Source organism: Mytilus californianus, unplaced genomic scaffold, assembly GCF_021869535.1.
Source record: "Mytilus californianus isolate M0D057914Y unplaced genomic scaffold, xbMytCali1.0.p SCAF_4, whole genome shotgun sequence".
Classification (NCBI taxonomy): domain Eukaryota; kingdom Metazoa; phylum Mollusca; class Bivalvia; order Mytilida; family Mytilidae; genus Mytilus; species Mytilus californianus.
In genome coordinates, this window is record NW_026262690.1 from 81,433,621 (window position 1) to 81,451,075 (window position 17,455).

The following is a 17,455-nucleotide window of genomic DNA, read 5'->3' on the forward strand; positions in this document are numbered from 1 at the left end:
TAAAAACATCACAACTACTTTTAAATTACAGTAATTTGAAAATGAATCACATTATATCATCTGGCATTACAGGGGTTGTCAAAGATTTGCATTTTCTATTACTTGAACATGAATTGCATTAATTTATCTACCATTACAGTAGGGTATCTTATATTCAAAATAATCAATGCACAAATTAAATTTTGAATTTAGGAATAATCTCCAATACTAACCATCTGCTGTTCCTGAAGCCATTTTTCTCTTTCAAATCTGTCTTTTCTCCATTTTGCCTCTTCCCCTTCTTCATCTTCTTTCTCTTCATCAGACTGGTCATAGAACATATCCTGCTGTGTGTCATCATCTGTTGGGTGAAAAAAAGGTTTACTGTGGATTCATTATTACTCTTTGAATACCAAATTTTAATGGATTTCATGGACCACAAATTTGAATGTTTAATGAAGTACAAATTTTCTATAATCAGTAAGGACAGAATTTCACTGTGAGAAGAAAACTAGACATCATTGAGATGGGAGCCATCTCTGTGGGCCCCGCTGACCTTGAACTTTTTACCTTGGAAGTTGTACAAACATTATGACACACCCTCTGGTGTTGGTTAATATACATGTCAAGTATTAAGTATGAAATTATAACGGTTCTCTAGATATAGAGCGGACACAATTTGTTACAGACGGACAGACTGATCACTTTAGGGCAACCTGCCACTAATTAAATTTAAAGTAAAAAATTAAACTTTTGGATATATGGAATGATTAAGATACTGTTTTTCAGCTGGCATTAAATATGACAATAATACCATCAATAAACAGGGAAATTACATCCAAATTCAACCAATCTTCACCCAGTTAAGCTTGAAAAGTATTCAGAGCAAAAAACTTGTCACAATCTATGTAGTTTTTCAACTTTAAAAAATTAGTCTGTAAGAATAAGATATAAATATTTACCAATATTACTCCACTTAAACCTCCTCAGTCTGCCAGCATCTGAGTGTAAATCTCCATCAGGGAGGTACATTTCCTGGAATCTCATTAATTCACGTTTGTCATCATCTATCAACTGCTTCCTACAAAATAAACCAAGCTCTAGTTATTTCATAGAAAGGTCTTCTATTAAAACAATGCAAAGATTTTTAAAAATACAGACAATATAATGTTAGTTGTAATATTGTTTATTCAAGAATCCAAGTATCAAATTCTTTTTCAAATCTGATTATTTAATCTTATGGTTGCCTAAATACTGTGTCCAATAACTGAAAGATTTTTAAGTACCCTTTGACCATTTGATCTTAAGGCTGCCTACAGTGAGTTCATTATTATTCGTGGGATATAAATTTTCATGGATTTTGTGGGTACAGAAGAACCACAAACTTAAATGTTCAACAAAATGTTTTTATAGGCTTGTATGTACACTTTTGTAAAACCACAAAATTCAAATATCCACAAAACTACAATTTTTCCTTAATCCAGGAAAATTGCTTAAGAAATAATTCTTTCATGCCATGCTTTATGCTCATTTTAACATGGGTAGGCATTATATTTGTCAATATCTTTAGACCGAGCTTTAGCGAGGTGTAAAATATTGACAAATATAGTGCCTACCCATGTTAAAATGAGCATAAAGCATGGCATGATAGAATTATTTCGATCCTGATAGGAATATTTAGAGCTTTTGTACTTCGAAGCAGACCAATAGTACACATTCATAAGGCAGCCATTTTGATTTGATGAACCAAAAATGTTAAAAAAATCAACATATATACGTAAACTTACTTTTAGAATGATTTTATTTAATTTCCTAGGGAGCAACACCAACAAAACTGTCCATTTCGACCTCTGGAGTTGTTTAAAATACAACTGACATTGCAATATCAATTGTGACGTCAAATCACATGCAGCCCATGTTTTATTGTAATTAGAACATGGCTTTGTTTCCAAAGCGAAAGAAGGATGTCATATTAGAATAACCATGAAAATCAATGAATCAACAGTGTATAATATCAAAATTAAAAATTCTTTCAATGTTTCAACTTACAAATGAGCTCTACCAACTTGGTCTCTAAGTTCATCTTCTGTAGCTGTGACATCAGCATCACCTAATTCTGCTTCCATTATATCATCTTCCTCTGCTAGATCTACATTCTCGTCACTGTCATATTCACTACCTGTACAGATAACAAACACATCAACATACATTCTCAACACTGTCATATTAGTAGCCTCATAAATTACAACAAACGCATGACCAAATCCATGTGGGGTTTGTTAATGAGACAGCAACCATAAGATAGCTATAGGTCTATACACAGTCTTCACAAAAGATGGGTGTCTATACAATATCCCAAACAGAAAAAAGTTGTGAATATTTTTATGCACATGATTTCTACAAAATACAAATAAACTGTTATCAAAGAGATAGGTCTCGCTTTTTGGTTATTTCGATAATGCAAATGTTGAAATTAAAATAGCAACACTTTTACATGTAAGTTTTGCAAATATTCAAAGTCAATGAATCATGACTGAAGGTACATATGGCCAAACAATCTCCATGGAAATGAGATGTGCCAATGCTAAAACAACTGCATACCAAATACCATTGACTTATCACAAGTAGTTCCCTTTAAACAAACCTAAAAACAAACTAATACATGTAAACTAAGCAAAATTTCAAATTCAATAAACCATAACTGAGGGGGCAGGGTCAAATAATCTCCATTGTAATGAGATGTACCAATGCTAATACAACTGCATACTAAATATCATTAAACCGATATAAACCCCATAAACCGACCTAATCACAAACTAATACATGAAAACTAAGTAAAAGTTTCAAAGTCAATAGACCATGACTGAGGGGGCGGGGACAAATAATCTCCATGGAAATGAGATATGCCAATGCTTATACAACTGCATACCAATTATCATTAACTTACCACTAGTGGTTCCCAATTAACTGACCTAATCACAAACTAATACATGAAAACTAAGCAAAAATTTCAAAGTCAATAGACCATAACTGAGGGGGCGGGGCCAAATAATCTCCATGGTAATGAGATGTGCCAATACTAATACAACTGCATACCAAATATCTTTAACTTACCACTAGTGGTTCACCATGAACTAGAACCTAATCACAAACTAATACATTGTTGACGCCGCCGCCGGAAACAGCATATCTATGTCTTGCTTTTTTGACTCCGTCAAGCGAGACAAAAATATCAGCTAGTTTCTTTCCACTAAAATCTATGACAAATTGAGTGTAAGTCCTGCTGAAATGTTCATGATTAGCTTTTTTCTTATCAGATATGTTGTCTGAAATTAAGCACTGACCTTCCTTCTCATTTGTCATCAACTATTTGCACTAAATACTTCAAATAAAATAGCCTTATATACTTTCTATTCACTAGCAATCATATTAAATAAATTCACACTATTGTCTATCTTCACAATTGCTGACCTCAAGGGTAGCTATGGTAAAGAAATATGGCTACTTGACTTCAGTCAAGCAGTATTTCCTTACTGAGAGGGGATTCATTAAGTTGATTATTGGATGTATAAATAGAATCATGTTGGTAGATTACATTCAAATAAAGGCCATATTTCCATTGAAAAAAACCTCGCAATAATTTCTGAATTTACAGTATGCAATAAAAGATTTCTTCTGTACATACTGAAAAAAATCTTGTTTGATCTAATCAAGGCCATGTTTGTCTGATGTGTGCTGCTTCTTTGGTTTTCATTAAACTTTTAACAGGTATATGCGTGCTGTACATACCTGACAATTCTGCCTCCTCATCCACAAACTCTTTCCGGATTTTTCTACATAGAATAAAATAAAACTAATATATAAATTCACATCAAATTCAATAGACCAATTGTTCTTTTTAACGAATGAGTTATACTGGTTGACGGGAGGTTAATCATTTTAAATTATAACATAATCTTTGTGCTATTGAAAAATGCATGAATTTGAAATTTATCTTCAAAATCATTAACAAAATAATCTGTGAGCAATACTCACAAATCAAAACTCTAAATATTAGTAGCTTTCAAATATATTTTGCTTGCAAGCATAGCCATGAGCTAAAACTTCATTAGAGTCAGTCAACTATAACAACAGCAATGAGGCAACAAATAATAAATTAGATGACAGACATACAACGTTATCAACATAGTAATACCAGTATATCACAACAGTCTTAATAGTGTCAAAAATAACGAGAAAACTAGATAGAAGCAAGAATGTAAGAGAAAGTTCAACAGAGGACCATATATCCTATATCTGGCTGAAAGAGGTAAATAAATACTCCCCAACACTTTAAATGGTGGGGCACAGAAAAACTTGTCATATCCTTTTAGTTAAGAGTTTATAATGTTTAAAAAATATTCACCCTGTCTTTCCAGAAACCAATCCTTTAAATGGACGAATGTTTTCTTCTGAATGAACTGAATTAGTATCACCATCTTCATTATCTGGTTCATCATCGCTGAAGGTTTTCTAAAATGTAATATTGTTGCAAATTCAGTCACATGAACATAACTATAATACAAATGGGATTTTTTTCGGACTCATTAACACATCTTTACATTTTTTTCAAATGGCCTAACATGCTAACATGAAGCACTCAAGTTATTTTCATCACAAACGATAGCTGACATTTTAAGATTTTTTTATTTTGGATGCAAAAAAAAATTGTCGGATGACTTTTACCATGTTCATGTAAACAAAGTAAGATTTACCTTCTGTTTTTCATCAAACTCCTCTTCCTCAGCCTCACTAACCATCTGCAATGATGAATTGCTGTCCTCATCAAAGTCAGCCTTGCGTTTGATCCTTGACGGCTTCTGTGTGGCTTGTGTACTAAAGAGAAAAAAGAACACTCATAAGAAGGAATACTTTTTTTAGATATTACTCCTGCACAGAATTGAATGCTACAGATATCTGGACATATATCAAACAGTAAGGAATAGGCACAATATCATAATCATATGTACATTTGAATTTTAGCAATATTTTAATAATTGCCAATAGATTTTAAATGATGTATGTATGCCATATTTCTTTACACCACATTTATCTGACATCTGTCATGTCTGTTGATCATTTGTGACTTTAAGTATATGAATAGAAAAAATGCACTGTACAGCACATACATTTTTCTGGCTTAAGCATTAAGGTTTGAATATTTTACTGTATTCAAAATTTTGACATTTTTATCCAGAATTTGACAGAATGGCATCAGTGGTAGTTGAAATGTAATTTCTTACATATAAAATTTGTAAGGGTTCCGCAGGGACCAGTGTCTAGCTTACTTTTACTGTTGTCTATGTTTTCAGTGTGATAGGGGAATGCACATAATAGATTTACAGTTAATGAAATAAAACATTTGAAATGTATGAAAAAAGTTATGCTTGTAAAAAATGAATACAGTATGCAATCAAATCTATTGACTGTCTGGAAGACAAAAGTCGCAGGCTCAACAAAAATGGGGAAAAAATTATTAAAAATTTCCCTCTAGATACTATCTCTTGATTGTAAGAAGCTTCTGTCCAAGTTTGGTAAAATTCCAGCAACACAGTTTATGAATCTAATAAATGTTTTAAAAACTTTAACTGCAGACTATGTAATGTTAACTGGAAGAAAAACTAAGTCCATTTAAAGTAATATATGGAAAAACAGGAAATAAATTTTTACAAAATTTCCTTCTAGATACTTGCTTTTGATAATAAACAAGCTTCTGTCCAAGTTTGGTACAAATCCAGGATAGTTTAAGAAAGTTATTAAAATTTTTTAAACTGTAATCACAGAGTGAATGTAATGTTAACTGGCAGAAAAACTAAGTCCATTTATAAGTAAAATACGGATAAACAGGATTTTTTTTTTTTACAAAATTTACTTCTGGATACTATCTTATGATCATAAACAAGCTTCTGTATAAGTCTGGTAGAAATCCAGAATATTTTAAGAACGTTATTAAAATTTTAAAAACTTTAACCACAGAGTGAATGTAATGTAAACGGGCAGAAAAACTAAGTCCATTTATAAGTAAAATACAGATAAACAGGATTTTTTTTTTTTACAAAATTTACTTCTGGATACTATCTTATGATCATAAACAAGCTTCTGTCCAAGTTTGGTAGAAATCCAGGATAGTTTAAGAAAGTTATTAAATTTCAAAAACTTTAACCACAGAGTGAATAATTGTGGACGCTGCCGACGACGACGGAATGTAGGATCGCTATGTCTCGCTTTTGCGACAAAAGTCGCAGGCTCGACAATAAATCATTACAGTTAATCACAAAAATGAATTTGAACCCTTTGAACTTTTGTCCTACTGAATGACTGAATTTTAGTCAGTTTGTCTCATTAATAGCATATGGTTTCCTTACTTATTTTCGTTCACAAAAACACAAATATCAGAGCAAAATCCAAATATTAGTGTATGATGTGTGTAATATTACAATTTTGTTTATACACATTGATAGTTTTACACTCTACTCTCCTATGAAATGTTGAGCAAGCAACAATCAATATAGGATGCAATTCAAAATATTAACAACAAATATCCTTACTTTGAGACAAATTTCCCTGAGCATAATCCTAATAGTTCCTCCATGTTACCCTGTGTACTGTCAGGTGCTGTTTGTGAGTTTAATCCAAATAAGTTCTTGCAGGATGGTGTTCTTTTGTCATCATCTGTAATTGAAGGTTTAAATCTTACATTAATAAATCCTTTTTGCAAGGAAAGAAGTCATCAAGGTAGACACTGGATAACATACAAAAACTGGGTAGCTCTCTGTAATAAAGCAGTGATCGTAAGTTGAATCACAAAACCTCATCAATAATGTTCTTGTTTTTGCCATGGGTTAAGAAAGTTTTGCATGCAATTATTCTGAACAATATATCATCATACATCATTAGAAAATTAAACTCGCCTGCAAATCGTCCTGAGCATAGACCCAGCAATTCATCCATGTCACCAGTATCTTGGCTCTGTATTAAGTTTTTAAAGTTGGGTGAATCTGATCTTGACTGCTGTGGTTTTTTCTCAGATCCAAATTTCAAAAATCTAAAACAAAAAAGTAGCCAAATATGAAAGGTGGTAACATGAGAAATACTCAACCCATTTCAAGAATACAATGTTTTTCTGAAATACATATAATTGGCTTATCTGGTTGCTTATTCAATAAATGATGTTCAACAGGTTACTTTTGATATAAGGGATAAGTAGATATAGTCTTAATATAAAAATAAGATGTGGTATGATTGCCAATTAGACAAATCTGCACCATGGACCCAAGGATGTAGAAGTTAGTAATTAAAGACTTTTTTCATTCAAGCTTACCCATCAGCATCCAACATTTGTGATTCCTCTATGTAAAAGTTATTTCCCTGGGTAGCACTGTTCTTTCCATATAGATCCTGAGATTCTTCTATTGGCAATGATAGACTTTTCTTTAATGGCTGCTGTTTAAAAATTATATTATGCTACATTGTATTGTCATATAAAAAATTATATTATCAAAAATGTTTCCAAATGCTTATATTTTAAAATTGATACATGACACTCAATAAGAATAACCATATATGATATTATGACAGTTACTATTGTAAAGATTGCCGCATAGCATGATGGAAACATTAGCAACGTCATATAAAGTTGCTGGATTGGATATCCTCAAGGTAATTGTATTTGCAGGAGGACTGCCAGAAAACTGATCAGACCATTCCATATCTTAGATTAAGGACACAAGATGATATATATTAACATGTACATGTGAATAACAGTCTTAACTTAGGTCCTAATATTAACCATTATTTTACATCAAATCAGAAACAAGCAACTTTACACAAAATATTTTAAAAGGTTGAATGTTAAATTGGTATTCATGAATTTGGGAAAAAATTTAAACAATTTTGAAAGAAACACATACGATACTTTCCTTCTTAAAATATATGAAATAAATAAAAGGATGAAGTATTATCCTTTTCATTCTGTATTGATGTATGTTTTATTTTGAATTCTTCGATTTGTTGCTTGTTTTTCGAATCCATTGACCAACTGATGGCCACAACTGAAATATTTCCCCACACTAAATATGTCAGTTCAGTGTTGAATCTCTGAAAGATACAATAGCACTGTTTCTGGACTAGGAAGTAATTATAAAAGTTGTTTATTGATCTTTGGTTTAATCAACTACAGCAATATATGTGTACCTTCATCTTCAGAAACACATTTTAGATATATTTCTTGGCTGGTACATTGAAAACCTAAGTTTTTTTTAAGAAGCATGGAAATACCAGCATTGTAGTGTCAATGAAAGCAAGAGGAACTATAGAGCTTGAATAACACTGAATCACCCACAAGAAGTTAAATCCATTTCATACCTGGGTATTGTCCAATCCTGATAAATGTTTGGAAAATGGTGTAAAAGCTTCCTCTTCTATAGACTCATTACATTTTTGTTCTTTGTTACTTTCTTTATCTGTAAAACAATAATAAGTAAAACATTAACAATATTGTTGCAAAAATTAAAAATACCATTGGTAATTCTAGTTGCCAACAAAATATTAAAACTTTCGTAAGGCTTTTTTTGCCATGTGCCAGTGTTGCATATCAAAAACTAACAACAAAACTTTTCCTTTGGGAAAAAAAAAATATATTTATAGCAATTGTTTTTAGAATTTGACCTTTTTCAGCTATTTATGATGCAATAAATAATTCAAAAATAAACTATAAATTTTTGTCAAAAATCATAATACTTCTGTTATATATAAATTCTTTTAACACAAATCATTCATGTGTTTATCAATTTTATTGCATGTGGTAACTTCCAAATAGAAACAACAACAATTTTATTATCACATAAATGCGTTATGCTGTAAAAGAACACCTGAAATTATACTATTTAAAGTCAATCTTACTATGATCACTATTTAATTCTGCCGACTGCTGACTGTCCTCAACATTAGCTGGTGCTGACTGTTTGCTTTCTTCATCATCACTTATATGTAGAACTCTTGGTTTCTTTTTCAGAGAAGATGGCTTGTTTGATTTTATAATATCTATAAAAGAACATCAATTCTCTGATAACAATGTTATATTCTTTCTGATAAATGAATGAAGGGTGCTTGCTTGCCTCTTAAATTATCCACTCAGTTTTCTCATAGGAGCATGCTCACCTTGAGTTCATTAGGTTGTGGGTTTGATACCTGACAGGGAAAACCAAAGACTTGAAAATAGGTATTTGCTGCTTCTAATCTTAATGCAGCGTTATGGAGTTAGAGAAAAGACTGGTAGGCTCAGAGTAAGAATAATGTGTCAAGGTAGGGTGACATGTCTTCCTGTGGACTGTTTCTACAATGTATGTAATACTAGCATGTTAAAAGTCTGACTCAGGGTGTTGTTGTAGTACAAACCAGGTTTCATATTCATATCACATAAAAAAAAGTTCTCGTCCTGATATGCATGTTTATTTGCCATCCATCCATTCCTCTGACTTTCCTAAGCAAATCATTAAGATTTTGCTCAGCAACCTCTGTATTTGTCAATATCTTTTAAATGAATACATCTCATGAAACTTTCTGACAAAGAGTGTAATTTTCCAAATTCTAAACAAAGACAAAGAGTTATGTGTTGTTATTTACTGGTTGCTGGTGTTAAAGGACACTTTCAGCACCCTTGGCTCTATCACAGCTACTATGTTTTTTGATGGAGTAAGCCAGAGTACCAGCAGAGAATCATACACCTTAGCACGAAAATGGGCAATCCTATTCACTTCAGATCAGAGTCGAAAGCACCTACCAACCAGCATGGTTAGAACTCACTACTTTGGTGTTAACAGGCTAATGATCACTGTAGATGAACTACTTACACCACTCTGCCACAAACCTCCTTAATGATTGAATAATTCTTTTAAAGTAAAAGGGTAGGAATTTGCTGTAAGTTTTATATACAATGTTGCATAAAATAAAATTAAACTCTGAAGAGTTACTGATAAATGACAATAAAACATTTCAACCCACTACATAAAAATCTTTGAAATTGTACTTATTCAAGATATAATATCTAAATCATCAAATATATATACCATCTTCATCATCACTATTTTCTTCTTTTCCATTTTCATCCTCATTCTCTTCATCTCCATCATTGCCATCTTCACTATCAGACATATGTAGTCTGAATTCAGATTCATCTTCATCATCATCTACTTCAGCCTCATCATCACAGAACGGGTTTTTCTGTAAATGCATGTTGCATGTTTGCTCTTTATAAAACTAGTTGATAAAAATCTTGTAGAATTTGTTATCATATCAGAAAAGATAAATGTGCACCTTTAGCTATTGTGAAACTAGAGCCATTACCAATGGGGTTATCAAAATAAAGAAAATAAAATTATTGGTAACAACCCAAAAAAACTTTAATGTTTAATTCGGAATGATTTAGAGGTCAATCTCATTGCTAAATTTAATCGACGTCATTTTGTGTTTAATTTGAAGGTTCAATTGACTTGATTTTTGTATGAACTTTTGTTGATTATCCCAGGACCCAGGTATGTGCACTGCGAAATGTCATTTCCCAATGACTTTGTGGCATATCTCTAGACCATTAATGAAAAACTTTATCTGCAGAGACTAATTAACTGGGGATAAAAAAAAATACAATTCACCACATTCTGAAATTTTGGCCCAAAATAAAAACCTACTACTTTGAAAATAAAACCTGTAACACAAGCTATTTTTAGCAGGTGGAAATGTCTGTGCTAGAATTGTTTTTTATCAATGCAAACTAATAATAAAAGTGAAAATTATTAAAACATAAACTGTACTTTGCTATAACGTTTAATGTGTCTAATTTGTTTGCTGAAAAATAAAAAATACAAATTTCAATATGACTATGGCCTTTATAGTTTTTTTCATTCAAAAAGATCAAAATTAGTAAGGTAACCCAATCTATATTATCCACATAAGCAGAAGCTATGTCACCTGGTTGAAAAGAATGAGGAACAAAGCTTTGAAGCTTAACATCCATAGGCTGATTGTGGTCAAGTTTGATTTAAATTTAAACTCTGCAAGATGATGTTCAACTTTATCAATTCTGAAACACAGGGGACACATATAGTCTTAATAGCCTTTTAGACAAACCTCCTGAAAATTACCTCTTTTTTGTCTTCTTCGTCGCCCTCATATTCTTCATCGCCAAATTCCTCATCAAATTGATCGTCTTCTACATCTGTATCCGACTGATCAGTCATTTCTTCATCGTCATCCAACACTTTGTCTTCTCCATCATCTGCATAACCTTCCTCATTATCAAGGTCAAATATCTCCTGTCTTTGTTTCCTATGCTCTTCTCTCTTAACCTTCATTTTTTGCTGTAGTTTCTCTTTCAATGCTACTAGTTTCGCTCCTGGAAATTTAATACAAAATGTTGACATTTTTTCAAATTTTTTTCATATAAAAATAAGAAAATTTGGTATAATTGCCAATGAGACAAGTACCACCAGTAGTGTTGATAAATCCGTAAACTGTGGGCTCATTATTTTTCTTGGGATACCAGTTTTTCATAGATTTAGAAGGTATAGGTAGACCACAAATTTAATTGTTCAAAGAAGTATAAATTTTATATAGGCTTGTATACAAACATTAACAAAACCATAAATTCAAATATCCACGAAAATACAACTTCTCTTTATCCACAGCAATTGGAGAAAACAAAAAATGAATCCACAATACTGCGGATTCATTTCTTTTCGTGGATTAAGGAAAACTTGCATGTTCATGGATATTCGATTTCGTGGTTTTGCCGAAATCTGCATACAAACCTATAGAAAATTTGTTATTCGTTGAACGTTTAATTTCGTGGTTCACCTGTACCCATGAAGTCCACAAAAATTGGTATCCAACGAATAATGATGAATCCACAGTACTTTCAAATCTATAAAAAGCGCTGGCATAACAATGTGAAATAATTGAGAAAATCAAAAGCTTTGCATATGCTAAAATCAATTATGACACACAGCAGCCAACAACCACTGGATTACAGGCTCCTGACTTGCAAAAAGGCCAGTTTAAACATGTTTGTGACTGCTCAACACTTCTCCTGGGTACCAAACACAAACATTTTTAAGCTTGGATGAGCTTGTTACTAACCTGGAGCATCAAACTGACTCATGGAATCTTCCTTCTCCTCAACATGATAGACAAATGTGTTTAATTTTAATTCTTCTTTGTCAGCTTCTGTTTTTTCTTTATGTATAACACTGTAAATAAAAAGATAAATAAAATTTGTAAGGGTTCCGCGGAACACGGTGTCTCGCCTACTTTTGCAGTAACAAAAATGGGAAAAAAGTTATCAAAAATTTTCCTCTAGATACTATCTCTTGATAGTAAGAAGCTTCTCTCCAAGTTTGGTAAAAATCCAGGATGGTTTATGAATCTAATAAATGTTTTAAAAACTATAACTGCAGTCTGTATGTAAATTTAACTGGAAGAAAAACTAAGTCCATTTATAAGTAATATACGGAAAAACAGGAAATAAATTTTTAAAAAATTTCCTTCTAGATACTAGATTTTGATGATAAACAAGCTTCTGTCAAAGTTTGGTACAAATCCAGGATAGTTAAGAAAGTTATTAAAATTTTAAAAACTTTAACCACAGAGTGAATGTAATTTTAACTGGCAGAAAAACTAAGTCAATTTGTAAGTTAAATACAGATAAACAGGATTTTTTTTACAAAATTTACTTCTGGATACTATCTTATGATCATAAACAAGCTTCTGTCCAAGTTTGGTAGAAATCCAGGATAGTTTAAGAAAGTTATTAAAATTTCAAAAACTTTAACCACAGAGTGAATATATGTGGACGCCGCCGACGGAATGTAGGATCGTTATGTCTCGCTTTTGCCACAAAAGTCACAGGCTTGACAAAAAAAAGTTATTCAGTTTATTAAGTGAACATTTGCAGGAGATGATTCCCAACAAACAGTTTGGTTATATAATCTTTCTTTTTAGCTCTTTCCACCAAAAAATGTCTTTAATAGAAAGAGTCTATGAATGATTAAATAAAGCTTGTCATTTTTACTTGTCTTGTGCAACTAACAGACAGATTCACAGACTGAAAAAAACCGAACAATATGGCCCCCTTACTGTTATAGACATAGGCTATAAATTCCAGAAAACTGAATTTACCTTAGTTCCACATCTTTCTGTACATGTTTGTGTTTTTTCTTTGCATGTGCCATAAATCTGTCCATCAGTTTATTAACACCAGGATTTTTAGGTTGTACATTATTCACCTCTAAATCTATAATGTCTTCTGGGCCTACACTTAGTTTAGGAAGAGAGGGTAGTTCTGCTAATATTGCTAATTTTTTATTTAAAGGTTTTGGCAAATTTTTACTGTGATCTTCTAAAGTTTCTGAGCATTCGTTCTCCTTATTTTCACTGTCCAATTTAACACTAGCAGTATTTTCAACTGCCTCCTCACACACAGAATCACTGGACGGTTTACTTTCACTTTCAATTTTATCACAATCTGTGTTATTTATAGAATCTGTACAAATTGCAGCACTTTTGTTTTCTTCTACTGATTCATCTAAATCCATTTTATCACTAGTCACATGATCAGTTATATCTGGTAGACTGTCACAATCATCATCTTTTTGACTTGTCAATGATTCTGTAGTTCCAGTCTGTTTTTGAGACAGTTTTTCCTCTCCATCAGGTTTTTCATTTTGGTCATTAAGTCTTTCTGTAGAAACAGCATCTTTATCGTCACTATTAACTGGTTTATCAATCAATGTCACATTATCATCCTTTTGGACAGTAATATCCTCTTTCTTGGATGACAATTTAGCCTTAGTTAGTATTTCTTCAATTGCTTTGGCCTTCCTGCAAAATTAATAAAAAATAGTTTGATTTTTTAAAATGTATTAATACAAATATATACAAGAAAAATCAAAAAGTATATTTCTGGTTAAAAATCTGGAAGCACTATTGTTGCACCATCATATATCCAATTGTTGTTTAATTATTTAATACTTCCTTTGTGTGAATATGCCATTCTGTATACCTTTGTTCATACATGTTGTGCTAGTCTATTTGTTACAATAAAGAAAATTCATTATAAAAAAAAAAATACAATCACTATTTGCATATTTCCTAATCAAATTTACTATATCTTTACTGTATAAGATGTCTTTCGTTCCTATAATTTCAAGAAGAATGTGACAATGTCCTAAGGAAAGTATAGACAAATGCAAGTGGTATTTGATATCACCTTCAATTACACACAAATGAATGCGAATAAACATTGTATTTGGTAATGGCGTAAACCACTAACTGTTTTATGATCTCCATTAGAAAATCTTAAATAACCAATCACAGACACTTAAAATTTATAACATTGGTTTTAAAGACAATAAAATACAACACTATAAAATAAATAACAGTTAGTGCATGTACATTAGAGGAAAAATCTTAGTAGGGGAGATTATCAAGATATGTATGAGAGTTTACTGGAACTTATATATCTAGTTTACTTGTAAGGATTAACTGAAATTGACAGTTCCGCCCTCCTCCCCCCCCCATATTCTTTATTTGATATAAGCTATTGTATGTAGTGTAATTCTGAACAATGCTGTACATGATTTCATATTGTATAGACTTCTTTTTCTGTGTGCATAAACCATGGCTTTAAATTAATAGCAATTTTCTTATCTGTTTCAGCTCCATCAGACCATGACATTGATAGTTCCAGCCTCCAGGAATAATCTGTAAAATTTTGTGTTCTACATTTGTTGAATGCACATTTTAGACATCAAAATTAGTATCGTTCAATGATAGAAAGGAGCGACAATAATATAAAAACAGTCTATGTTAATCATGGCAAGACTGATAAATCCTAATGAATACACATACAATGAGTCCCTGGTCCCTCGTAAACTCCTATACTGCTGTTGCTTATTCGTAGCTCTTGCTAAAAAGTCTTGTAAACGCTTAGGTTCAGGCTGATGGTATGGTATATTGACTCTTGATTCTGTAGGAGAAATCAAAAATTTAATTCTAACAGATATGAAAATTCTAACTGAAATGAAGGTGAATACAATACTTAAGGCTCCAAGGAGTCTGTATCCTTCACCTGATTTTTAAGAATGATATCTAACATTGGTGATCTAGGATAACAAATTTTTCTTGTTTTCCAAATTGGCTTGGTTTTTATATAATAATAAAAACAGTTATCAAGGTGGAATGTAGGTTCAGAGAGGAAATGAATAAATGACTGCTGTGGGTTTTTTTAATCTAAAAATCAAACATTTATGGCAAATCTTGTGATTTAACATGGTAAATTAAACTATCTCTTGAAGAGAAATATTATTAAATAAACTATATTTAACAAACATCATAAATAGCTCTACCTCTGATGATTCTTTGAGTTTCACTGTGTAGTTTTAATTTGTCTTCCTGCTCAATCTTTTTCTTTGACATTGTTGCCTTTTTGGAAGCTCCCTGTTCAAAATATTGATATTTATAAATGGACATAGGATCAAATTCTCAACATTCTTGCTATGATGTCAGGTACAATTCTTGTCACTACTCAAAGTTCTAACCCAGTGATGTGTACTATGAAAATTTAGACAGCAAACAAACATTACACACAGAGACAATAACTAGAAACTTTACATCAACAACCTATTTGTTCTGTTCAATGAGCATGTACGGTTTCCAAACATTACAGCAGAATGCATCGAATGTGTAGGTAAAGGTAGAATCTTTGGTTAGCTTGCTTGTTAGCTGAACCGTGAAGTCATTATTAGGTTAGGTATACTACCCTCCTTCCGGAGTAGTCTAGTCCTACAGACAGATAGATTGGTTATCTGTTGGGCAAGTCTACTCTTAAAGGAGGGTAGTTTACCTAACCTAAATATGACTTCACGGTTCAGCTAACAAGCAAGCTAACCAAAGATATCACCTTTACCTACACACTCGATGCATTCTGCTGTAATACTTCATGGATTTTGGAAGAAATAATAAGAGCATATGATATTGTATAAAAGATAGAATGTTGATATAAAATGCATAATCACCTTTTTAAATTAAAGTATTTATCATTCTTCAATATTTGCTCTGATTCAATCTAGTTTCTAGTTTATTATCACATTACGTTAATTACAAGAAACCTACATAGTTATGATATCCAGTAGTCATTTTCACAAAAAAATAAAAGAAGAATGTGTCTGAGGACATGAATGCCCCCACTCAAGCTTTGCAATTTTCCAAGTTAAAAATGGGCACAACTCTTAGAACAGTAAATGACTCACTGCCCAAATCTGAACTCAGTCTGTGTGTTGTGGTTTTTAGCATTGTGTGTGAGTTTCATAAAATTTGCATGAGGCAAACAAGTTCGAGTGCGGACGTGAAAATGGGGAAGGACAGTCAAGGGTACCACTTAATGCCTCCTGTTGCCTATGGCAGGGCATAAAAATTTGGATAAGAACTACTGGTTGCTATTCATGAATCATTCTGAAAACTTATAATCAATGTTGGAAGTGAGATTTTCAGTTTTGCAATTCTATGTAGACAACAATCATGAATGTGGTCAATTTTAAAATTATACAGTAAACAACCTACCATTTTAAGCTACAGTATACAGTATACATGGTATACAACCTACCATTTTAAGCTACAGTATACAACCTACCATTTTAAGCTTTTTTAATAATTTCGGGTCAATTGCTGATTCATCAAATCCTTCATCATCACCTCCTTCATTATTACTGTCAGAGGCTGTGTCCTCACCTATAAACAAATAATGTTTAATAATAAATCTTATAGTGTGATGATTATTTTTCTTTATCAAATACAACCTATTTCAAGTAAATATAAAAATAAGAAGATGTGGTATAATTTGTAACTTATGCAGAGTATAAGTGTTGTTTATTCAGACGGGATGGTTTCTTCCATGAGATGGGGCAGTCGATTCCATTATAAGGTCAAAGGTCATGCCTAATTTGGTCTGTCTGATATCAAGGATTAGGTTCTCAGATTACAATTGCAGGCTGCCAGCTTCTCACTTTTGATTTTGCTGTTGAATACAAAGGACGTTTACTCAATAGGAATAAGTTTTCAATTTCATTTTACAGTTTTACTAATTACACTGATTTTCTGCTGTTAAACTTGAGACTTTATTGTGGAAGATTGTCTGGACTGGAAATCGGATTTATATAACTTTATTTTCATTCTCCTGCCTTGGAGACACAAGGTATTTTACACAACTTTATTTCCTAAGTGTGATTACGATTATTCAGAAGAACTGTAGACAATTCTTTAAAACCTCATTGTAAATCAGTGATCTCGGACATAATATTCATTGCAGTTTAAATTCGTCTTTCCAATCACTTCTTGACATTCAATATTGGACTATTATTTCCCCAAATTTGAGAACTTGAATCAATTT

General features: G+C 32.0%; 1 protein-coding gene across 1 annotated transcript in view; it reads right to left on the minus strand.

Moving 5' to 3' along the window:
- LOC127737099 (claspin-like) overlaps window positions 1–17,455 on the minus strand; it is a 38,518-nt gene that overhangs the window by 5,682 nt on the left and 15,381 nt on the right. The window contains exons 11-28 of the mRNA XM_052247631.1: window positions 16,700–16,797; window positions 15,417–15,507; window positions 14,920–15,037; window positions 13,189–13,890; window positions 12,151–12,260; window positions 11,157–11,407; window positions 10,086–10,239; window positions 8,920–9,060; window positions 8,383–8,480; window positions 7,340–7,461; window positions 6,930–7,063; window positions 6,567–6,690; window positions 4,734–4,854; window positions 4,385–4,491; window positions 3,769–3,812; window positions 2,029–2,158; window positions 942–1,060; window positions 213–340 (exon numbers count right to left, since the gene is read on the minus strand). Coding sequence (XP_052103591.1) covers window positions 213–340; window positions 942–1,060; window positions 2,029–2,158; window positions 3,769–3,812; window positions 4,385–4,491; window positions 4,734–4,854; window positions 6,567–6,690; window positions 6,930–7,063; window positions 7,340–7,461; window positions 8,383–8,480; window positions 8,920–9,060; window positions 10,086–10,239; window positions 11,157–11,407; window positions 12,151–12,260; window positions 13,189–13,890; window positions 14,920–15,037; window positions 15,417–15,507; window positions 16,700–16,797 — 2,792 coding nt within the window. The remainder of the gene's footprint in view (window positions 1–212; window positions 341–941; window positions 1,061–2,028; window positions 2,159–3,768; window positions 3,813–4,384; window positions 4,492–4,733; window positions 4,855–6,566; window positions 6,691–6,929; window positions 7,064–7,339; window positions 7,462–8,382; window positions 8,481–8,919; window positions 9,061–10,085; window positions 10,240–11,156; window positions 11,408–12,150; window positions 12,261–13,188; window positions 13,891–14,919; window positions 15,038–15,416; window positions 15,508–16,699; window positions 16,798–17,455) is intronic.